The sequence below is a fragment of the Entelurus aequoreus genome, linkage group LG08 (genome assembly GCF_033978785.1).
Source record: "Entelurus aequoreus isolate RoL-2023_Sb linkage group LG08, RoL_Eaeq_v1.1, whole genome shotgun sequence".
Classification (NCBI taxonomy): domain Eukaryota; kingdom Metazoa; phylum Chordata; class Actinopteri; order Syngnathiformes; family Syngnathidae; genus Entelurus; species Entelurus aequoreus.
Genome location: NC_084738.1, coordinates 21606000 through 21631342, shown reverse-complemented (window position 1 = coordinate 21631342; position 25343 = coordinate 21606000). Strand labels below are relative to the sequence as shown.

General features: G+C 41.0%; 1 protein-coding gene across 3 annotated transcripts; it reads right to left on the bottom strand.

Annotated features, from left to right (window-relative positions):
• Positions 1 to 1923: 1923 nt before the first annotated feature.
• rnf40 (ring finger protein 40) lies at positions 1924 to 25315 on the bottom strand. Of its 3 annotated transcripts, none has more exons than XM_062055947.1 (20): positions 25157 to 25315; positions 24610 to 24758; positions 23211 to 23378; positions 22824 to 23130; positions 22458 to 22661; positions 22201 to 22322; positions 21981 to 22127; positions 18638 to 18712; positions 18440 to 18559; positions 17921 to 18100; positions 17674 to 17809; positions 17462 to 17583; positions 12883 to 13142; positions 12684 to 12801; positions 11130 to 11279; positions 10118 to 10330; positions 9919 to 10044; positions 9515 to 9655; positions 4733 to 4834; positions 1924 to 2406 (listed from the first exon to the last, which is right to left on the bottom strand). In XM_062055947.1, exons 2-20 carry the CDS (start codon positions 24745 to 24747, stop codon positions 2230 to 2232), a joined length of 3006 nt encoding a protein of 1001 aa, XP_061911931.1. In that variant the 5' UTR covers positions 24748 to 24758; positions 25157 to 25315; the 3' UTR covers positions 1924 to 2229. The 3 variants fall into 3 exon arrangements, with proteins under 3 accessions (XP_061911931.1, XP_061911933.1, XP_061911932.1); XM_062055949.1 differs by having other exon boundaries at positions 10118 to 10327; XM_062055948.1 differs by lacking the exon at positions 25157 to 25315 and adding an exon at positions 24952 to 25146.
• Positions 25316 to 25343: the final 28 nt, after the last annotated feature.

The following is a 25343-nucleotide window of genomic DNA, read 5'->3' as shown; positions in this document are numbered from 1 at the left end:
TGTTGAAGCTCATCGAGAGAATGCCAAGAGTGTGCGAAAAAGTAATCAGCGCAAAGGGTGGCTATTTTGAAGAAACTAGAATATAAAACATGTTTTCAGTTATTTCACCTTCTTTTGTTAAGTACATAACTCCACGTGTGTTCATTCATATATGTATGGTCTGTGAATCTTTGGGCACCACATGATGATTCAATTCAATTTTGGGGGGGCAACCATTCTATTTTTGAATCGATTCTCGATTCAATATTTAATAATATTGGTTGCCAGTTTTATAATTAACCACATTCCTCCTTAAAATAGACTTTTTCGTTCTTTATTTTCCTCTAAATACAGAGTAGGGGTTCATCATTCATAATCTTTACAGCAGGGGTATATAGGGGCTCCCTTATAAGCCTTATGCCGATTTAAATAAATGTAATATTCTGCGAGCTGTTCTAGATGCCGTAGTAATTATGTATTTTTTAGGGCTGTCAAATTACTTCTTTTTAAGTCAGATTAATCATATTTTTGAATTTGGATTAATCATTAATAAAAAACAGGTGATTACTCGCTTGCATGATTGTAGAGAGTAAAGAGCCCAATATTTGTACACAAATGCAAATTTATTGTCAGAATGTCATCCAGGAAGGTTTTTGAACATTCTACTTGAATGCATGTCATTTATTTGCACACAACTTGGAAACAGTTTTATCAAAAGTTATTCTAAGCTGTATTTTGGAGTCAAATTGTCCAGGCTGCACACCATTTGGAGTCTCGTCACTCCTTTTTGTACTGACGTATGCATTGACCTGATCACTGACCGTATAGCGGTTAAGGTAAGAGCTTGTAAGGTCAAAAGAAATCGCATGAGTGTTCGTGAGTAATGCGATATTTTGTGATTACGTTGTTAATTTTGACAGCCCTAGTGTATTTGAAATGTTTATTACCTTAAATCCATTTTAGAGAAATTCCAATTCTAATTTCCAGGTAAGATATTGGGAGTATCATGCATTAGCGTCAAACGTTTCCCTTTTTGCCCACATTTATAAGGGTAAGAAAAACTAAACTGTGTGACCTCCCCACTCTGGAAGACGTGAGTGTCCCTGACGCAGAGTGGTGGTGTTATTAGTGTCTGGGGCTAGGGTGTAGCCTCCTGCAGCAGTGCAAAAATGCAATAACAAGGCAATGAACTCATGGCTGCAGTTCCCCCTCCGTCACAGCACAGCAACACAAAACACGACAGTATGTAGAGGTGTGTGATATGAATTGAAACAGCCTATTTATTTATGCCTGCTTGTCTACAATCATAACTAAACAAGCGGTTAGATCACAGTAGTTTCTGCCAACAAGTCTCCTGGAACGTTTATCTAACTGTTCCCAAATGCTAAATTAACTATTTTTTTCCCTTCCTCTCTCTCTGTGGAGTCTGGAAGCGTTTCTGCACAACATGGCGTGAACTGCCTTTCCCACAAGTTCTAACGTCAAACAGACGCTAACCAACCTCCTTGCAAACATTCACATAATCGGACAAGAGGGAGGGAGTTAAAGGAGTCTCATCGCATTCATGACGCCTGAGGAATGTCCTCACGCAGATGTTTTTCTACTCCACCTTTAGTACGACCTGGAGCTGCACAGGCCCATATGTGCTGACTTTCCACTGCAGTGACTTCATACAGTAATGAGCCACTATAAGCTGCAGATGTTGTGTAAAAACTCAGCAATGGGCGCCATGGCAACAGGATGAACACACATACACACATACGGAATAGCTTGTCCAAGGTGATCCAAACTCTCTTGCATGTGCTGACTGGCTGCCAAACAGGCCTCTCGCTCGCTCTCTCCAGGGTTATTAATCCTATAGCCTCGGCAATGACGTCACACAATCTGGGTGTTGTACTTCATAAATTATAAACATACTCTGTCACACACAAGCAAGGCCTCCAGTATGGAAAAAAAGACCTTTAATCTGAGTGGTTTAATTTCCTGAATGCACAGAAATGCTTCAAGATGTGTGTACTGTCATGGATTCATTAGAAAAGTCTAAAGATGGATGTAAAAGGGGGGCCTGTTTAAAAGAATGCAGTTTGACAAGTTACATGGATAGCATTAGTGTACTAACAGCAGTTTATTACACTACAGGACAACTCTCAGTCACTATCTGTTTGGTCCCCACGTGGCAACCTTGCGGTAAAAGACGTCCAAAGAGAGATAAAAATAATCCGTTCACAATGTTCACCCCTTTTTTTAGATTTAGGTGATGTAGATGCGATGAAAGTCGTTGGCGCCGAAGGCACAGTTGCACTTGGGGCACTTCCTTTGGCGCGTGTCGTAGCGCATCTTGAGGCATTCGTAGCAGAAGACGTGGAAACATTTGGTGAGCACGGTGTCTTTGTCCCGCGTGTTGCAGCATGGGCAGCGCAACTTTGCCTAGAGACAGAAGAAATCAAAAAACATTACACACACACAGACTATAGACAATAGCTATTTAACTGGCCTGGGAAGGACATTTGAGGCCCCCTTAGTTCAATTCAAAACCTGGGAGACAAACATTTTTGCAGCAAATTCCTAAAAACACTAGAGTGCTCCTGTTGTACAGAGGAACTTGGGACACTGTAAACACATTGGAAGATCATTGTGTTGATATGTTAACCTTGCTAGCAAACATAGAACACTGGGGTCCCAAACTTCAATTAAAATAACTAAGGCGTTCCTCAAGGCACCCCTTTAAAGGCCTACTGAAACCCACTACTACCGACCACGCAGTCTGATAGTTTATATATCAATGATGAAATTTTAACATTGCAACACATGCCAATACGGCCGGTTAACTTATAAAGTGCAATTTTAAATTTCCCGCGAAACTTCCGGTTGAAAATGTCTATGTATGATGACGTTTGCGCGTGACGTCAATGGTTGAAACAGAAGTATTCGGACACATTGTATCTCAATACAAACAGCTCTGTTTTCATCGCAAAATTCCACAGTATTCCGGACATCTGTGTTGGTGAATCTTTTGCAATTTGTTTAATGAACAATGGAGACTGCAAAGAAGAAAGCTGTAGGTGGGATCGGTGTATTAGCGGCTGGCTGCAGCAACACAACCAGGAGGACTTTGAGCTGGATAGCAGACGCGCTATCCGACGCTAGCCGCCGACCGCATCGATGATCGGGTGAAGTACTTCGTCGCGCCGTCGATCGCTGGAACCCAGGTGAGCATGGGTGTTGATGAGCAGATGAGGGCTGGCGTAGGTGGAGCGCTAATGTTTTTATCATAGCTCTGACGAGGTCCCGTAGCTAAGTTAGCTTCAATGGCGTCGTTAGCAACAGCATTGCTAGGCTTCGACAGGCGGCACAGCATTAACCGTGTGGTTACAGGTCCAGTGTTTGGTTCGGTGTCTCCTGATAGTAGTATTGTTGATCTGCTGTCTATCCTTCCAGTCAGGGGCTTATTTATTTTGTTTCTATCTGCATTCAAGCACGATGCTATCACGTTAGCTCCGTAGCTAAAGTGCTTCACCGATGTATTGTCGTGGAGATAAAAGTCACTATGAATGTCCATTTCGCGTTCTCGACTCTCATTTTCAAGAGGATATAGTATCCGAGGTGGTTTAAAATACAAATCCGTGATCCACAATAGAAAAAAGAGAAAGTGTGGAATCCAATGAGCCCTTTTACCTAAGTTACGGTCAGAGCGAAAAAAGATGCGTCCTGCACTGCACTCTAGTCCTTCACTCTCACGTTCCTCATCCACGAATCTTTCATCCTCGCTCAAATTAATGGGGTAATCGTCGCTTTCTCGGTCCGAATCGCTCTCGCTGCTGGTGTAAACAATGGGGAAATGTGAGGAGCCCTTCAACCTGCGACGTCACGCTACTTCCGGTACAGGCAAGGCTTTTTTATCAGCGACCAAAAGTTGCGAACTTTATCGTCGATGTTCTCTACTAAATCCTTTCAGCAAAAATATGGCAATATCGCGAAATGATCAAGTATGACACATAGAATGGATCTGCTATCCCCGTTTAAATTTAAAAAATTCATTTCAGTAGGCCTTTAAGTACGTACTCGCCTTTTTGGTGGTTACAATTTTTTTCATAATGAGATTTATGCAACTAAGATGTTGCTGAAGCATGTTAACTTCAGATGCAGTCAGTAGTCATTTGTTCAATTTCTTTAGTTATACTAGTGGTGTTCCTCAAGCGTTTTAGGTCCTCTCTTTTTAATCATTAGGGATATTCAACTGGTGAAGCAAGTTCAGTCCAAAAAACTTGTAAGACTAGCGACTCACATTTTTGCAATAGCTTCTTAGAAAAACTTGAGTGCTGTCAGAGATGATCTTTGATTAACGTTTTTGCAAAATGTCCTTAAAAACAGCAAAGCACTCCTGCAACTCTGACAACATAATTAGACCAAAATCAAATGTCTACTGTAGAGGGCGCTCGCTCTCTGGAATATACAAAATAAGACTAATAGTGAAGTGGGAAGTCCAGCCTCTTTCCTTTCCTTCTGGAAATGTGGCCCCAAAAACAATTTAGTTGAATATCCCTGCTATAAGGTAATGTTTGGCCTCCCGAAAAATGGAAAGTGTTATCAGGAGGGGAAAACACTGCAGTCTTATTTATAGCATTTCTTTTATAGGAAATCTGCTGCATATGTTGCCAAAAAGCTGTTGAGTGTTTTTAAAAGCCAGCCTCTGCATCAAATTCGCTAGGAGAGGATACATTTTGTTTTGAAAAAGTCATAGATTTATTTGCACCTTGTACTGGTTGATTTCCTCCTGCAGGATCTCGTCGGCATCTGAGTACACCTCAACCTTCTTCTGTTTCTCCAGCTTCCGTCTCAGCCTGGACAGATCCTCCTGAGACACATGTGGAAAAACGATATTAATGCTACTTTTTTATTAGGGATGTCGATAAATGCTTTAAAATGTAATATCGGAAATTATCGGTTTCAAAATTATCGGTATCGGTTTCAAAAAGTAAAATTTATGACTTTTTAAAACACGCTGTGTACACGGATGTAGGGAGAAGTACAGAGCGCCAATAAAACCTCAAAGGCACTGCTTTTGCGTGCCGGCCAAGTCACATAATATCTACGGCTTTTCACACACACACACAAGGCATACTTGGTCAACAGCCATACAGGTCACACTGAGGGTGGCCGTATGAACAATTTTAACACTGTTACAAATATGCGCCACACTGTGAACCCACACCAAACAAGAATGACAAACACATTTCGGGAGAACATCCGCACCGTAACACAACATAAACACAACAGAACAAATACCCAGAACCCCTTGCAGCACTAACTCTTCCGGGACGCTACAATATACACCCCCCGCTACCACCCACCCCCCATCCCCCACCTCAACCTCCTCATGCTCTCAGGGAGAGCATGTCCCAAATTCCAAACTGCTGTTTTGAGGCATGTTAAAAAAAAAAAAGCACTTTGTGACTTCAATAATAAATATGGCAGGGCCATGTTGGCATTTTTTTCCATAACTTGAGTTGATTTATTTTGGAAAACCTTGTTACATTGTTTAATGCATCCAGCGGGGCATCACAACAAAATTAGGCATAATAATGTGTTAATTCCACGACTGTATATATCGGTATCGGTTGATATCGGTAGCGGTAATTAAGAGTTGGACAATATCGGAATATCGGATATCGGCAACAAAGCCATTATTGGACATCTGTACTTTTTATTTTTACACATCGTGGTGTTTCTGTATGGAAAAACACACAAAACTTCAGCGCACCTTTCAATTCAAATAGCTCAGAATACATCAAAATTATTCACATTTATTAGGATTTTATGTGTATTCTGTTATATTCATCTTATTTGCGGTGTGCTGATTTTTTATTATCTTTGAATGTGCTTTTTTTTGTTTTTTATTGTGATTTAGTAAAGCATCTATACAAATTATATGTATGTACGTATGTATGTATGTAAGTATAGATCAGGGGTCGGCAACCCGCAGCTCCGGAGCCGCATGCGGCTCTTTGACCACATACTTGCCGACCCTCCCGATTTTCCCAGCATTCTCACGGATCTCAGTACCTCTCCTAGAAATCTCCCGGGGCAAATATTCTCAGATTTTTACCCTAACAACTAAATTAAGGGTGTGCCCTAATAGCACTGCATTTATGTCCTCTATAGCCTGTACAAACAGCGTGCCAGCCCGGCCACATGTTGTATGTAGCTTTAACTTGCACACACATGGGAGACAGCAAGGCATACTTGGTCAACAGCCACACAGCTTACACTGACTGTGGCCGTATAAAACAACTTTAACACTGTTACGTTACAAATATGCGTCACACTGTGAACCCACACCAAAAAAGAATGACAAACACATTTCTGGAGAACCTACGCATCGCAACATAAACAATACAACAAATACCCAGAATCCCATGCAGCCCTAACTCTTCCAGTCTACGTTATACACCCCCGCTACCACCAAACCCCCCCACACATCATCAGATGTTTGATGAAGCTCTGTGTCTATCTACCACCACTACTGTTTTCTGTTTATTTGTTACTGACTGTGGCAGGACACCTCTGCCTCTGTTTCACTTTATGTTGCTGGTAAATAATATGGTTGTAGTAGTAGGCTAAAGTTAAATTATTTAGTATGCACTAATTAAAGGGGCAGAGCTTTGAGACATTTTAGCTTTTATATTTTATAAGATATATTTTTTGTAAGAACCACAATTAATAAATATATTTCAGTGAATAACTTAGTGTTCAAATCTGTATATAAATATGTACATAAAGTGTTGTAATTATATTGTAAAATAAATGGATGGATGGATGGATGGATGGACGGACGTTTAAAACAAAACTGTTATTATCAATTAGTAAGTATACATTTTTTGAGCCTTTTTAGAGAAAATCAAATCATTGTAGTAAATTATGAATGAATGAATGATCTTTATTGTCATTGTGCATGTACAGGTACAGGACCAACGAAATTTAGGTTGCTTCCCTAAGGTGCTTTGCATTTAAAAAAAAGAAGAAACCACACAATATACAAAAACAACACAATATACACAATATGCAATATGGCCTAAGACCACTGTAAGAGGCAATGTAGAAAAAAAGGAGACAGTAAAAAGTATAAAGTGACTAGTGAACTGACTAGAGAGGAGTACCGTATTTTCCGCACCATAAGGCGCCCCGTGTTATTAGCCGCACGTTTAATGAACGGAATATTTCAAAACTTTGTTTACCTATTAGCCGCCCCGTGCCATTAGCCGCACCTACGCTACGCTAAAGGGAATGTCAACAAAACAGTCAGATAGGTCAGTCAAACTTTAATAATATATTACAAACCAGCGTTCTAACAACTCTGTTCACTCCCAAAATGTAATGTGCAAATGTGCAATCACAAAAATAGTAACACTCAAAATAGTGCAGAGCAATAGCAACATCAATAACTCAACGTTGCTCATACGTTAGTGTCACGCAACACACAAAATAAACATTTAAAGCTCACTTTCTGAAGTTATTACTCATCTACAAATCCCTCGAATTCTTCTTCTTCGGTGTGCTTCACTTGTTTTTTGACACCATCTGTGATGTGGACGCGCATGCAGTCGTAGATCAACAGGAACGGCGCTGCGTGAAAAAAAAGTCACCCGGTGTCTTCGCGTAAACGTCTATCAACCACTCGCTCATCTTTTCTTCAGCCATCCATCCCTTCGAGTTAGCTTTTATGATGACGCCGGCTGGAAAGTTCTCTTTTGGCAAGGTCTTCCTTTTGAATATCACCGTGGGTGGAAGTTTCTGGCCGTTAGCATGGCAAGCTAGAACCACAGTAGGACGACTTCTCATTCCCTGTGGTGCGAATATTCACTGTACGTGTTCCCGTTGTATCCACAGTGCGGTTCACATGAATATCAAAAGTCAGTGGAACCTTGTACGCGTGTCTCTTAGTAGGAGACATTTTGTTGTCTTTACAGAAAAACAAATGAAATTAAATATCCGCGAGCTTCTTCTTCTACGGGGGCGGGTGCTAACCTTGGCGGTTGCTTACAGTAGAAGAAGAAGCGCTTCCTCTTCTATGGGGGCGGTTGCTTACCGTAGAAGAAGAAGCACTTCCTCTTTTACGGGGAAAAAAGATGGCGGCTGTTTACCGTAGTTGCGAGACCTAAACTTTATGAAAATAAATATGAATATTAATCCATATATAAGGCGCACCGGGTTATTAGCCGCACTGTCTGCTTTTGAGAAAAATTGTGGTTTTTAGGTGCGGCTTATGGTGCGGAAAATACGGTAATGCTGGTTCCCAGTGTGCTGAGGGGGTGGGAGTCAGCATTTCCTACCTCCTATGCTGTGCAGGCATTTTATTTTGGATTAAATATGTAAATAAATATGATAACTATTGTCCAGTTGGCGTGTAATTACTCGATGATGTCATGGTGACCACGCCCATAACCACGCCCCCACCGCCACAGGTATCTTGGCAGTTTATGGGAAACACTGTCCACTCATACCGGCATGGTCTCGGCGGAGCTCAACTGAACTGAGAAAGGAACGAATCAGTTCATGAAGTGATTCGGTTCAGTACGTTCACTCAAAAGATTTGTTCGTTCGAACGAATCGTTCGCTAACGACACAACACTAGAGTCTCTCGGAAAAATTGGGAGGGTTGGCAAGTATGACGCTATCAAGCGCCATTCATTTAAAACTCGCGGGCCGCACTAACATTAAATTTTCATATTAAGGTGCGGGCCGGGACGTGTGTCTGAGACCACTGGTTAAAACATAGCACAAAGCAAAAAAAGCTTTGTATGCAGTGTTATTTCATTTTACATTTTCAAAAGAGTTTTGTGGCTCCCATTGTTTTCTTTAATTTCTGAAACTTGTCAAAATGGCTCTTTGAGTGGTAAAGGTTGCCGACCCCTGGTATAGATAGATAGATAGACATAGATATTTTTATTTATAATAAAACTACAACACTCAAACTGTAACCATCCAGGAACCACACAGATCGACAAACATTTTTACTATTCCTGCAGCTACTTGTTCCTACGCAGAATTAGCTTGTAGACCAATCCTTAAGGAATGATGTCAATGTTAGATAGGATGTGATTGCTGCTATTGTTGTTTTGGTTATTATTGGTTTTGCTGCCATGTTGTTGTTTTTAATGGCAGTGTTTTCATATTTGTCCACCCCTTACTGTCAGCGTAACATAGAATATCAAGGCTGCTGTCGTTATTGCTGCGGTTTTTACTTTTGTATTCCTATTTTGTCATCTGTCCCCTCCTAAATCACATACTGTCTTTTAATCTGTTTTTTGTTAAGGAATGATGTCACCTTTATTCTTGTATAGGTTGCCATATTGGTGCTGTTGCTTTAGTCTTTGATTGTTAGGGTTGGAGCCTCTTAAAGATTGATGTGACTGTCAATTTACATACTGTAGGCTGCCATTACTAATGTGGTTGTAGTTTTTTCTTCTCCCTGTCCCCCCTTACACCATTTACTGTCCAGTGGCGCTCCCAATAAAGCTCAATACCAAGTTCGTACCTGCGCTCGTTTGAGGTTGCTGCTCTCCCTCTCTCGGGCCGAGCGGTTCTCAGCCACAGCAACTTGAATCTCCTTAAGTTTGGCCTGTGTGTGCTCCAGCTGTACCTTCAGGTCTTCTGCCAGCTGTGCTGCCTCCACTGCCTGTAGCAAGGCAACAACAACACCACCACACTCCATTAAAAAAAACCTCCTGATGAGGTTCCTAAATGAACGTCACCTTGTTAACAACAGCCAAAGCCTACGCGTTAAGCAATATGAATAATGGAACGTTTTTTTTGTCTAGCAACCATCTAATCAGTGCTCTCCACAAGCACCGTGAAGACTATTATTCAAATCATTCCATCTGGATGCGATGAAATCACACAGTCATTAGTGAGTAATGAGTGCAAACAAGCAGGCCTTACCTTCCGCTTGTTGAGTTCCAGTGCTTGGGTTCTGACGGTCAGCTCTTTTTCCAGAGTGGCCAAGGTGCTCTGAAGAACTCCCTCTTTTTCTTCCAGTTTCTGCACAACCAAAAGCTGAGCATCCACCTGGCAAAGAGCAAACAATTGAACCCTTTTTGCTAATAAGCACACAATCATGTTAATGGGGTTCGCCTCTCACCTGCGTCTTAAATGTCAGGACCTGGTCGGCCAACTCCTCTTTCTCCTCCTTCAGCAGCTTGTAGATCTGGTTCGATTTGATGCGCTCGCTCATCAGTTTGAAGTTGGCATCGTCCTTCTCCCGCAGTTGCTGCAACAGCCGGCTGTTCTGCTCCTGCATGTCCTCAAAGGCCTGGCCTGTGACATCCATCTCACTCAGAAGGGCTTCCTCCTCCTCGAGAAAAATAAATACTTGGTGACACCTGCGACCTACAGTATGTGAGCAATGCAAAAAAACGTCTATTTACGGCACATAAGGAAGTGAGCTTGTTTTCTATGCCCCCAAAACAAAACCACTCATTTTAAATGGGCTTCCTTTGGTTTCATGCCCCTTACAAACAAGCCTGTAAACAACTAAAGTAGCTCCATAGTACTTTCCCCCCTCAAAAGAACCGGATTTTGGCAGGCAGAACCTTTGTTGAATAAATCAAAAACATCCATCCAAAGCTTTTGTACTTTATGAAAGCCTGAAGAGTGGGCTAAATCGCAATCAGAGTCTGGTGTGTTTCTATGGGACCTCCCAGGCTTAAGGTGCTGTAGGCTATCAGACCACAAACATGTGTCTTTATTGGAGAAGTTAAACAAAACATTATGAGCACAGCTTAAGAAAACTACAGCAATAAAAAATAGTTACTCTTAAGGTGAAAGGTCAGCAGCTGTTTAAATATCAAGCGTAAGTCATGAGGTAATGTGGGTGTGTCCAATGGTTTTACAAATTTACACTAACAACAATGCTGAAGTAACGCTCAACCTCAGTGAAATAATAATATGATGAAATATTCAACAACTTACGACAGCCTGCTCTCATCTGCTGATCGTGTGTCACCTAATTCCAGAGAGAGCATGAGCATGCGAGGATCGCTGACCAGAGAAACTTCCAACATCATTTTACCAGAGAGACACACCTAAAAGTTTTTGCACTCTTCTGAAGGCTGTTTTCCTTTTCTAACTTGATGTAGATGAACGGTGAATACCTGTTTAGTGGCAGCCAGCTTCTTCTGCAGGTGGTCGATGGTCTCTTCCGCCACTCGGATTTTCCTGAGAGCGTCTTCATCCGCAAGCTTCTTGCTCTCCTTCCTTTCGCGCTCCTCCAGCTCTCTCACCCGCATCTTCAACTCATCCACCTATATGTGAATATTATGAAAAATACAAGTAACGCATGGTGTCTAACATGCATTCATTGGAGGTCTCGGGGTTATGGTTGACTTTTTGATATTGGAAACACCACAGTGGAACGGGCCTTGATGAGTTGGTCTACATAAATAGGTTGTCTATATAGGCGGGTTCCACTGTATATGTAGTTCCTTATATTACCGGTATACAATCAGTGCTGCCAAATCTCAGAAGAGAAACAAGCAACCACTGTTATGGTAACAAGCCCAACAGGCTATATTAATAGTATATTAATTATTTCATAGTAAAACAGTAAAATTATATACACTGATAACATATTCAATTTGAAGAAGGTATCGAATACCTTCTCCTTTTTAAACCCTGATCGGTGTATGAACTATATCTAAGTGTTTTTAGCTCATTAATTTGTGTCATTGGGTTTTTTTTTACTTCCGATACGATACCTGTATTGGAAGCTTCAGTGTTGGCTGATGCCGATATTAATCGATACGATATCAACAAGAATCATAGCACATGCTTGTATTTTTCTGTAATATGGAACATTAGAAAAGGTTTCATCAAGTGAAACTACTAAAACAGAAAACAATGGTAGCTATGATTAACACTAACTTTACGACAGATTTATGCTTTTGAAGTGGAGTGTTAATTTGTTTTTTGGCAACAGCTAGTGGTCACAATAATTAATTAAGTTAAGCTCATGACGCAGGAAGTTTAATTATGCAGACACGTTTGTTATTGGATACTTTCTAATATGCTTCTGTATGCGTAAGTAATATACAAGTGTAATTATTTGATACTTGTTTATATTGACAAATGTGTTTTAGACTGCAATATCGTTTAAGGACACTTACTATGTACGTCTCGCATGTGTGCTTAGCTGTTGTGTAGCTGCAAGCTCCTATTAGCCTATAGCCTACCATCTTTACCTATTTTTAAATGACGTCATTAAATACAAAGAAAGATCCAACTTGTGTGCTTATTGGAGAACATTTAGATAATTGTCTGTCAATCGCTGTAGGAGCTTATATCAGAGATTTTAGTTGCAAACTAATATCATCCGATACTTGTTTTTTGCTGATGTCAGACCATTATCCAATATCAATATTGGATCGAGACACCTCTAATTAATAAAACTGTGTTGACCGAGCACTACACTGAAATACTTAGGTATTGGACTCTGGAGATTGTACCTTCTCCATGGCCCACAAAAAGTGTCCCAAAGTATTACTTTCACCACCCCAGCCCACGACCTACTACTTCTACAATTACTGTACCCTTTAATTGTACTACGTAGACATATTTAGTATTTCTGAGTTGACCAACATTTTTTACCAAAAGTAAACCATAAGCTTATTATTCAGATGCATAAAGACCAAGATGGAAGATAAACAAACCTCGGCTTTTGATTTGCGTTCGGCAGCCATGAGCTGCACTTTGTCCCTCTGTTCCTTTGGAGCTGATTTGTACATGTCTAACAGGAGCTTCATCTCCTTCTGGGACTCCTGAGCTTTCCTGGGGAGCAGCGCAAACAATAGATATTATACTTAATGACAGGCTAACAAAAGAGGATTATAAAGTCAAAGATGGACGTACTTTAACTCAACTCTGAGCATCTTCAACGTGTCCGAGTCTTTCCTCTTCAGCTCGTCACTACGTTGCCTCTCCCGATCCCGCTCCCGCTCTCGTTCCCGCTCAGCCTCCCGCTCCCTCTCACGGGCCCGCTGCCTCTCCAGCTCCTTCCTCCTCTCCTCTTCTTCCTCTAGCTCTTCATCTTCCTCTTTCTTCACGTCGAGGCTGTCGCTTGTTGACTCCTCAATAATTAAAACGGCTGTGTCGCTGTTTAGGCAGCGCAACTTCCATGGAAACAAAAATCAGTTAAAGAGGAAATGCACTTTTTTGGGAACTTTGCCTATTATTCACAATCCCTATTTGAGACAAGAACACACTTCGAGCCTGTCAGTTATTAAGTTAATTTTCTTTTACTGTTCGAATAATTACCTTGTCAAATATCGGCCCAAGCCTATCATGGAGCAGTATTGCTAAGTGCTAAACAAGAAATATAAACTGCGAACGTAATAAAACAATCACTAACTGTACAATGTCCGCTCTCACTTGGATGCCAACTGATGGGATGTTCATATATTTCAGCACAAGAGTTGTGCTCCCTGTTTAGATAATTAATTCATCATAACCCACCCTCCCCAAGTAAAATAAATGCTGGGAGGAAACATGCATCTTTTCGCGTCTTCGTACCATGGTCAAAGTCGAGAATTTTAAAGTCGACCAACTTCTGGGCTTATGGAGAGACTCTTCTACTAAACAGGTGTGAGGCATGATTTATAATCTAGCACAAACGTTTATTAACTCAGTGGCGATTCAGCAGCAGCTCAATAGCTCCAGTAGATAGCATACCTCTGTGTGACATTAAAGCAGTCCTATTCAACTGGCGGCCTGCGGGCAACATGCGGCCCGCCAAAGCTTTTTATTGGCCTGCCAAACATCACCCAAATAGGCTTGATGAAACCATTAAAACTAGGGTTGATCATGTATGCAGTACTCCCCCGCCACCCGCACGGGGCAACAGCGAGGGATATGTGTCACAGTGAAGCAGCAGTGGAGTGAGTAGAAGAAGACTACTCATTCAACCCTGGAAAAAAAATCTAAATAAAATCTGACTTTCAACGACTGGACAACAAAGTATGAATGTTCTGCCCCAAGCAAGTGCTCAAGTCCGTGTTTTCTGGTGGACCTTTTAAGTGATGGACACAGTGATCTAGGCAAGCAGCAACAACGGTAAACATCCCAGCGTGTAAGCTTCATCATAAAACTTGTTCAAATATATGTAAGTAGATATTGTGCATTAAGACATTTAGTTTGTTTTGAATTTAAAATTGCTGACTTCGTGATGTCTTTTGTATTCGTCCTCATGTTTTTTTGTCTGAGAGTAACTCTGCCGAGCACACCACGTTTAATACATGCAGCGCTAAATTTGACCAGTTGAGGGCGACAACGCTAATTGTGATAAGTTACATTCAGTGTGTGCAATGATTGTGGTGTGAATGTTGTGTCATTTTTATGTGTTCTATATTTGTTGTTTATTGTGTGAATATATTAACACTAAACCTTCTATTTTATTTGTGTAAAAATGGACATTATACCTTTGTTATGTTTATTTTATGTTTTCAGTTTTATAAACCTAAATGAAGGAATAAGTGGAAAGAAATAAAACTAAGTAAGGAAAATAATTCAGAAGGAACATCAATCCTCAACAAAAACTGGTGCTTCTTTTTCTTCATGCTTTTAACTATCTGCACACACTGGAAAGGAGAAGCGACGGCAGCATAATTAATTTATTGACAGTGCAGTGCAGTGCAGTGTGAAAGCCAATGTTTACTTTGCAATTAAGTAAACGCAGTCTCAAAAAGTTTAACCTGCGGGGGTACTTTCTGACAAAACCTCCCATTTCGATGTCCGGCCCCTGAGCCCTTGGGCTCTTGAAACTGTGGTAGTTGTATAGCCCTGCATTACAGCATTGTTAGTTGCCTCGTAATAGCAGTTTTTTTTACGATTTAGACTGCACAAAAAAGAGAACGACGTATGTGTTTTTGTCTTTCAAAAGATATTGTGAATGATAGGCAAAATTCCCAAAAAGTGCATTTTTCACTTTAAAAACCACTATTGCACATTTAAAGAGAAACTGCACTTTTTTTTATTTTTCCTAATGTTCACAATCACTATGAGAAACATGACGGATGGATTTTGTTAATGCATTCTAAATATTAAATTAATTTGATCAAAAGTCTGTTTACAGTGGAGCCTACGGCAGCCGTGCGATTCTGCCTATAGAGCCCCTAAAAAAACATCCAAACACCTCCATTAGGGTTTTATATACATGATGTAAGTATATATTTAATATAGTAACAGGCTCATTTATAATAACATTTAATATTTACATATTTTGATCTTTTTAAGTACCGTATTTTCCGCACCATAAGCCGCCCTGTGTTGTAAGCCGCACCTTCAATGAATGGCATATTTCAAAACTTTGTTTACCTATTAGCCGCCCCGTGTTATTAGCCGCACCTACGCTACGCTAAAGGGAATGTCAAAAAAACAGTCAGATAGGTCAGTCAAACTTTAATAATATATTACAAACCAGCGTTCTAACAACTCTGTTCACTCCCAAAATGTAATGTGCAAATGTGCAATCACAAAAATAGTAACACTCAAAATAGTGCAGAGCAATAGCAACATCAATAACTCAACATTGCTCGAACGTTAATGTCACACAACACACAAAATAAACATTTAAAGCTCACTTTCTGAAGTTATTACTCATCCACAAATCCCTCGAATTCTTCTTCTTCGGTGTGCTTCACTTGTTTTTTGACACCATCTGTGATGTGGACACGCATGGAGTCGTAGATCAACAGGGACGGAGCTGCGTGAAAAAAAGTCACCCGGTCTCTTCGCGTAAACGTCTATCAACCACTCGCTCATCTTTTCTTCATCCATCCATCCCTTCGAGTTAGCTTTTATGATGACGCCGGCTGGAAAGCTCTCTTTTGGCAAGGTCTTCCTTTTGAATATCACCATGGGTGGAAGTTTCTGGCCGTTAGCATGGCAAGCTAGAGGTCAGTGAAGGACGACTTCTCATTCCCTGTGATGCGAATATTCACCGTACGTGTTCCCGTTGTATCCACAGTGCGGTTCACATGAATATCAAAAGTCAGTGGAACCTTGTACGCGTGTCTCTAAGTAGGAGACATTTTGTGGTCTTTACAGAAACACACAAATGAAATGAAACGTAATATCCGCGCGCTTCTTCTTCTACGGGGGCGGGTGCTCACGTTGGCGGTTGCTTACAGTAGAAGAAGAAGCGCTTCCTCTTCTATGGGGGCGGTTGCTTACCGTAGAAGAAGAAGCGCTTCCTCTTCTATGGGGAAAAAAGATGGCGGCTGTTTACCGTAGTTGCGAGACCTAAACTTTATGAAAATAAATATTAATATTAATCCTTATATAAGGCGCACCGGGTTATTAGCCTCACTGTCAGCTTTTGAGAAAAATTTTGGTTTTTAGGTGCGGCTTATGGTGCGGAAAATACGGTATATGCTGCGCATTAATTTCCAAAAAGTATCATGACATGTGCTTTTTTTTTTTCATCGCTGATTTCTGCTCATTGCAGACTTTATGAGAGCCAACAAACATAATAGCACATCACTTACTGTACAAGTTCTGCTGTCATTAGGATGCCGACTACTCGGATGTTCATATATTCCCATTTAGTTGAAGAATGTCTCATAATCCTCCAGAAGAAACGGGGTGGGGAACAAGCGCTTTTCGTGTCCTCCTAAGCTAGTTCCAGGTCCTAAATTGGCTGTAAAAGTGTCCCAACTTGTCGGATTACCTACCCAGATGTCTCATGTCCAGGTGAGATGCATGATTTATGATCTACAATTAACTTACAGGGAGCAAGGAAGCGAGAAAGCAGCTGACCTCTCGATGATGTAAACATAGGCACACAGGAAGTGATCATGTCGCCGCTATAAATAGTTTGTCTGTGTTAGTGCTTATAATAACAATGTCACTAATACTTGGTTAATATTCAAATCACGAAATCTAAATGGAGTATTGTTTGCGCTTTTTGAATGGTTATTTATCAAATTTTATGGGCAGAATAGTGAAGCTCCCATTGGCTGAGCTGTAAGCGGACTTTTATTTAATATTTAGAATGCATGCAAAAGAATCCAACTGTCGTCATGTCTTTCATAATGATTGTGAACGATAGGCAACATTTTTTAACAAGTGCAGTTCCCCTTTAAAGCTGGGATACTGGAATCTTGTGTCACTAGGCAGAATTCAAACTGTAAATCCTGCCTCCTACTCTGCGCACCTCGCTGATAGTCCCTCCCAGTGTGCCCAAATCATGTGATTGGATCTGGAGGGGTTCCCCGCCACAAAGTCAAAATTATTTTGTCTTCCGGGGGTTTTATTTATTAATATACCTAATTATAAAGGCACAGACAGCACGCAAAAGGAACACATTTTAAGAAATGATTACTGTTACGATTTACTGTATGATGCTCATATGATTATTTTTTTTAGTTAAAGAATATAACTTAAGTACCTCAGCTTTAAAAGTCCACCACTTTTAGAGAAGAGTGTCATCTACCTTATTGATCTCCATCTGTGTTTCCCGCAACTTCCTCTTGAAGCGCTGCACGTCACCTTTCAACTGCAGGTTGTGGTTCTGAAGGCTACTAATTAAGTGTCGCATCTCTCTGTTGATTGGGCCTGAGAAAGTAACGAACATTTCATTAGGTATGCAAGTTTTACAATAAAAACAATGCTCTGTTCTGATTGACACAAGTTTAGGGGGGGTACCTGCTTGCTCATTGGCAGCCAAATTTTGCTCAAACTCAATGCGCAACATCTCATATTCTTTGCGCACTTGGGCCAGTGTGTCCTCCAGCTGGATGACCTCCGTGCGCAACTTCTTCTGAAGGGACAGCTCGTCACTCTGAGTAGTCAGACGCAGACGAGTCACGCACAATTGTGTTGCTTCTCTAGATTGTTTGACACATTTTGTATTTTCAGAAGAATGAAACCATTTATTTCTCGACAAGTTTACCTCCATGTGCTCAATCTGTCGAAGGTGAGCGTTCTTGGCAGTGAGCAGGAGGGCCCGAGCCTCATCCAGCTGGGTTTTCACTCCCAGAGACTCATTGTAGAGCAGAGAGAACTGGGACTGCAGACATTTGTATTCCAGGGTCTCCTTCACGACCTCCTCTGGAATATTACGCACGTCCATCTGCAGCAAAGAAGGCGAAGACGGTGTAAAATGAGCATCAGAAACAACACATTTTAGAATCTCCCGTTCAAATCCATCTACAGTGTTCTCACACCTGCTTTGTTTGGTTAAATTAAATTTAACTTGTGGTTCACAGACGTCGCTCTTGGGAGCAAAACAATCACAGTGAGAACTTGCAGAAAAGCTGGGACTTTGTCCAATTGAGCTCTGGTAATGCACCCTCCCTCCATACTCCCAGTCCACCAGTAACTTAATTACTCACCTCACGACTATTCTGAGAACAGGAAAACATCTCCTACTTTGCAAGCCAACCTTACGCATGCCAGATTGTATTATTACCTTCAGCTTTTCACCCTCCCTTACGGCCTCCTGGAGCTCCACCTGCAGCTTCTCCAACTCTGCCATGCGGCTGTTGGCCAACTCCTGGTTGTGCTCCAGCTCTGCGTTAAGACTCTCAAACTGGAATGCAAGCGCCAACAAAAAACAGTGAGACGTGCAAAAGATGAGCGTAGAGGTGATGTTGTTATGTATGATTACCTTTTGAATGTTTAATGTAATTTGGCCTCCAGCCAGACCACCTGAGCTGCCAGTGCTGCTGTAGCCAGACTTGAGCTGTCGACCACAAACATCAGAGCATAGGTTAGTACAGCTTTATTGGAAGATTAATCAGTTAACATTTTTATGAATGTAATTTTGTTATGTTTTTTTTATTTGTTTATATTTTTCTAATAACTACAACAAGTATCTTTTTTTATATAAGATAATTATAATGTCACTATTTTTACTTAACACATTTGTATTCACAGTTCAAGCTGAAAAACAGTTGTAAAATATTAAAACAATACACAAGGGTAATTTCAGAAGAGAGGAGACAAATATGGTCTACTGGGAATTGTAAATATAACAAACCTGGTCAATTAAAAAACTAAATAGAAATAAAAGAGTCAATTTACAGAAATACACTACCGTTCAAAAGTTTGGGGTCACCCAAACAATTTTGTGGAATAGCCTTCATTTCTAAGAACAAGAATAGACTGTCAAGTTTCAGATGAAAGTTCTCTTTTTCTGGCCATTTTGAGCGTTTAATTGACCCCACAAATGTGATGCTCCAGAAACTCAATCTGCTCAAAGGAAGGTCAGTTTTGTAGCTTCTGTAACGAGCTAAACTGTTTTCAGATGTGTGAACATGATTGCACAAGGGTTTTCTAATCATCAATTAGCCTTCTGAGCCAATGAGCAAACACATTGTACCACTGTACTTTTGAACGGTAGTGTATATAAGCAATTAAATTTAATTACGTGGAAGAACAATCAAACAATCAAAGAGGCTATTTCAAAATAAGATACTAAACAAACACAGGATGTAAATATGATCATGTAGACTCTAGTTTAGGCTTTCAACTGTCGATTATTTTCTTAATTGAGTAATCTATCGATTAGTTTGTTTGATTAATCGAGTAATCGGATAAAACACATTGTACAACCTCAATGTGTACTTTACGGAAAATCGTAAAAAAAAATTAAATTCTACTTGTCATTACCTCCATTCTTTTTTTAAATAATAAATACACATTGAAATTGCACTTTTAATATATGTGCATTAGGGCTGGGAATCTTTGGGTGTCCCACGATTCGATTCAGAATCGATTCTTGGGGTCACGATTCGATTCAAAATCGATTTTTTTTTTTTCAATTCAACACGATTCTCGATTCAAAAACGATTTTTATTTTATTTTATTTATTTTTTTAACGAAAACAATACACAACAATACCATAATAATGCAATACAATTTCAAAACCAAACCCAATTTTGGAGTTCTGAACTTGTGATTTCTTGCAGTGTTAAGTGGTAATATTTTACATTTGTCCCAATTGACTTTATACCCTGATAAACAGCCATATTCAGAGATGACATTATTGATATAGTGTAGAGAGGAGTTAACATGTGACAGGTAGAGAATTATGTCGTCACAATACATCGATAGCGTATTATACTGAGAGCCAATTTTTATAACATGAATATTATTTTCACTTCTTATTTTTGCAGCTAAGGGTTCAATAACCAAATTAAATAATAATCCAGATGCAGGACATCCCTGTTTTACTCCTCTTTTTAACGAAAAAGGTTCTAAAATATGATTATTGGTTTTGACTGATGCCATGGGCCTTGTATAAAGCATCTTAATCCATTGTATAAAATTATCTCCAAATCCAAATTTACGTAATGTGCAAAACATAAATGACCAGTTTATGCGGTCGAATGCCTTCCCCGCATCAACAGTACATACTGCTGTGGGATAAGGGAGACTTCTAGCATAGTAAATAACATTAAACAATTTCCTTGTATTGTCTGAAGATTGTCGACCTTCCATGAAGCCAGTTTGGTCAGTATGAATTAATTTTCCTATTACATTTGATAATCGTGTGGCTAAGATTTTTGCCAAGATTCAAAAGGATTCTCTAATCATTCAATACATAGGATTTCAGCAGGATCTACCACAGTCTGCTGACATGCAAGCAGAGTAGTAGATTTTTGTAAAAAGCTCTTATAATTGTAAAGGACAATGTTTTATCAACTGATTGCAATAACGTAAATTTGTTTTAACTATTAAATGAACCAAAAATATGACTTATTTTATCTTTGTGAAAATATTGGACACGGTGTGTTGTCAAGCTTATGAGATGCGATGCAAGTGTAAGCCACTGTGACACTATTGTTCTTTTTTAAATTGTTTTTATAAATGTCTAATGATAATGTCAATGAGGGATTTTTAATCACTGCTATGTTGAAATTGTAACTAATATTGATACTGTTGTTTACAATATTCATTTTTGTTTCACTACTTCACATACTGGGAGCGACAACGAGGAAGAAGATTTCATAGGATTTAGCGATCAGGAGTTACAGATTGTTTGGTAAACGTATAGCATGTTCTATATGTTATAGTTATTTGAATGACTCTTACCATAATAAGTTACGTTAACATACCAGGCACGTTCTCAGTTGGTTATTTATGCGTCATATAACGTACACTTATTCAGCCTGTTGTTCACTATTCTTTATTTATTTTAAATTGCCTTTCAAATGTCTATTCTTGGTGTTGGGTTTTATCAAATAAATTTCCCCCAAAAATGCGACTTATACTCGAGTGCGACGTATATATGTTTTTTTCCTTCTTTAATATGCATTTTCGGCCGGTGCGACGTATACTCCGGAGCGATTTAAAATCCGAAAAATACGGTAGTTGGTTAGCTAACTAGCCAGCTTGTTTCGATGCATCTCAGTGGCCTAGTGGTTAGAGTGTCCGCCCTGAGATCGGTAGGTTGGAGTTCAAATCCCAGCCGAGTCATACCAAAGACTATAAAAATGGGACCCATAACCTCCCTGCTTGGCACTCAGCAACAAAGGGTTGGAGTTGGGGGTTAAATCACCAAAAATGATTCCCGGGCGCGGCGCCGCTGCTGCCCACTGCTCCCCAAGGGGATGGGACAAATGCAGAGGACAAATTTCACCACATCTAGTGTGTGTGTGACAATCATTGGTACTTTAATCTTAATCTTTAATCTCCTCATCCTGCAACTCAGTGCAACGTTTAAACAAGAAGAACACAAGAGTACCTGCAGCTACGGCGAGCGTTCGTATTTCTATCAATATTTCATTAAAAAAAGCATAAGTCATATTTTGACGAGAAAATGTATTTTTAAAAACGCGGATTTCCGCATTTACGCCGACATTTCACATGCCTGCATGTGCCTCTACGAGCCAGTCTGGCCCACAACAACAGGTTAGCAAAATAGAAGGAGCTTATTGATTTAATTGCAAATACACTGAAAAAAGACTGATATACTGTAAGTGAAAATAATCATAAAACACACAAACCTGCTCCATGGCCTCTGCCAGGTGCTTGTTGAGCTTTTGTTCCCTGTTTCGGAGTTTCTCAATGTCCCACTGCAAGTCCTCCACAGTGGTCTCCATCTCAGACACCTTAGTCTCGGCACTGGTCACCTTGTCCACCCACTCGTTGTACTGTAATGAGGGTGAATCATTCCTGACACACATTATCATTCCTGCTAAATTGAGTGTGTCTAGGAAATCTCACCTCCATGGACGTCTTGTGGTGTCGGCCATGCAGGAGAGTGACCAGGTCTCGCAGTCGACAGTTCTCGTCCAGCGTGGTGCGGTTTGCAGTGGCCACGCTGGCCAGGCTCTCGTCCTTACATGCTGCCATGCGAGAGTTAGCAGTTACTACCATTACTACTTCTTAATGATGGTATACAGTAATATGTTTAACTAGAGGCTGTTTATGAGCACTGAACGTGAGAAAAACCTATCATCAATCCAACACACTTAGCTTACCTGCAGCTTGGATCTGCTTGCACATGTCGTCAATGCGGCTGTGCAACCTGTCAAAGACACACACGAGGCAGGCAATGGCTTCCTTGCTGAACAGCATGCGATCCTGGAGGTGCAGGGTGAGCTCTTCTTCCGTGCTGTACTCGAGCGTGGTCAAGAAACCTTTGGCGTTTTCACTTAGGGGAGGAGGCGGCAGTGGCGATGCTTCTGCAAACATTCATGTATAGCTGTATTAAGGTCTGATCGGCAAATGGGGACTTAAAGCAGGGGTCCCAAACTACGGCCCGCCAGCGTCCAAAATCCAGCCCGCGGGAAGTCCCAAGTAAAGTTTGGGGACCTCTGACTTAAAGATACAAAAAAGCATCTAACCTGTTGTTGGTGCTTGTGGAGGCTCTGTGGACACCAATTCCTCTGCTCCATCAGGAGGTGGAGGCTTCTGTTGAGTCCCCGGATGATCTTCCTGACTTTCTTCCTGCTGCCGCTCTGGGTGCTCTCCCTCATTCTGAGCCTCTGGGAGTGGAGGTGGGGGCACACCAGAGGTTGGGGATGCCATGTTGACACCATCTTCTTCCACAGGTACAGGATCAGGCAGAGAAGCAGGTGGAGGAACTGGGGTGGATGGCGCTGGACTCTCCGGCTCAATATGCTTACGTAGAACATGGACTTTCTCTTCCAGCTACCAAGAACAATTGTATTTAAGCATGACGTGTTTAAACGAGCAACAGTGTTGTAATAAAATCTGATATGCAGTAGTACCTCTGACCAGTAGCGATTTACAATCAGCAGGGTGGTGTCATCGGTCGCTTGCCTCTTTTCTAGCTTTTCTATTTTCTCTCGTAACTCATCCTCCATCGCCTGCCGCTGCTCCAGGCGCTCACACAGCTTCTTGTTCTTAAACTGGATCACCTTCATGTCCATTTCCTCCTGCATATATAAAAAAAGCAATGTAACGCCCGCCATACTTCCTGGGGGTGCAGATAACTGACAGTATGACCTGGTCCCTACACACCGGAGCTCTTGTAAAAAGAGCTCAGCAGCGCATGCACTTTTTGCGTCGGATGAAAAGAGCACAGCTCCCTCCCCCCATTCTCACCACATTCTACAGAGGCACTATAGAGAGCCTACTGACCAACTGCATCTCTGTGTGGACTGGTGCCTGCAGTGCCTCAGACTGGAATTCTCTGCAGAGTGGTGAGGACGGCGGAAAAGATCATCAGGACTAGAGATGCCGATAAATGCTCCAAAATGTAATATCGGAAATTATCGGTATCGGATTCAACCTCCCGATTTTCCCGAGAGACTCACGAATTTCAGTGCCCCTCCCGAAAATTTCCCGGGGAAACCATTCTCCCGATTTACACCTGGACAACATTATTGGGGGCGTGCCTTAAAGCCACTGCCATTAGCATCCCCTACAACCTGTCGTCACGTCCGCTTTTCCTCCATACAAACAGCGTGCCGGCCCAGTCACACAATATATGCGGCTTTTACACACACATAAGTGAATGCAAGGCATACTTGATCAACAGCCATACAGGTCACACTGAGGGTGGCCGTATAAACAACTTTAACACTGTTACAAATATGCGCCACACTGTGAACCCTCACCAAACAAGAATGACAAACACATTTCGGGAGAACATCCGCACCGTAACACAACATAAACACAACAGAACAAATACCCAGAACCCCTTGCAGCACTAACTCTTCCGGGACGCTACAATATACACCCCCGCTACCACCAAACTCCACCCCCCCCCCCCACCTCAGCCTGGACTCTAGAAAGAAGTTCCGCAGCCTCCGTAGCAGAACCTCCAGATTCTGTAACAGCTTCTTCCCTCAGGTCGTAAGACTCTTGAACGCATCATAATAATCCTCTCAATTCCCCCCAAAATGGATTAACTCGCTGGAATATAAAGACGATATAAAATACATCCATAAACGTGGATGCATATGCAAAAGTGTAATATATCTATCTGTATAGTAATCTATTTATTTATATCTGCACCTTATTGCTCTTTTATCCTGCACTACAACGAGCTAATGCAACGAAATGTCGTTCTTATCTGTACCGTAAAGTTCAAATTTGAATGACAATAAAAAGGAAGTCTAACTTGTGGATGCACAGTTACAGGGAGATTTGCAATCAACTGACCGTGGACGAGACTCCAGCTATGCGAATGGGCTCGATAAGAGTGGTGGTGGTCTTCTCTTCTTTCTTGCTTTTCTTCTCAGGTGGCCCAGGGGGGCTGTCCCCTCCGGAGGGACGTTTTCCTCCCCCAGCACCTGACATCTTGGCTTCCCCTGCACGAATCAAACACACAAGTCACATTAAGCCTTGATGCGCAAGCGAATTCATTCATATCCTGACAGCTGGACCATGCTTCATTAGTCTCTAAGTACACTGTTACATAGTACTGATAAGGAAATGTAGTCTTTGATTGTCAAACCGGGTGATATTTGGCTACTTGACGCTATAATTAACTTTAATAAGTACCTTTATCTTTGCTTTGGTTAGCGTATATTAGCCGATTCGCCACAGTAAGCTAGGCTAATGCTAATAGCGATGCCCTGAAGCGCATTTAATTTCAGGAAGACGGTATATTTTGGAACGAACATCGATGCACAGAAACAATTTCATATAATTCTGGATAAAATCACAGCAGCGGGACGTTTTTCTCCCCTTCATTAACGATCCATACCTTCCCAGAAGCGGATTGATGTGAACGCTTCAAGACATCAGAGCGGCTACCGGAAATGACGACTAAGTCTACTTCCGCCGAATAGAGTCGCTGTCGAGCAAATGATCTTTAAAAAAAAAGAACATACATCTAATGATGTTGGACTGTAATTATTAAGCGTATTTTTTATGATGTTTTATGATGAAAG

Excerpts from the sequence above, each read along its gene's own strand:
- rnf40 (XM_062055947.1), bottom strand. The coding sequence starts at position 24,747 with ATGTCAGGTGCTGGGGGAGGAAAACGTCCCTCCGGAGGGGACAGCCCC. Across the intron at positions 23,379-24,609 it reads TAGCTGGAGTCTCGTCCACG|GAGGAAATGGACATGAAGGT; the intron begins GTCAGTTGATTG and ends TTATATATGCAG. Across the intron at positions 22,323-22,457 it reads CAAGCAGATCCAAGCTGCAG|CATGTAAGGACGAGAGCCTG; the intron begins GTAAGCTAAGTG and ends CTCGCATGGCAG.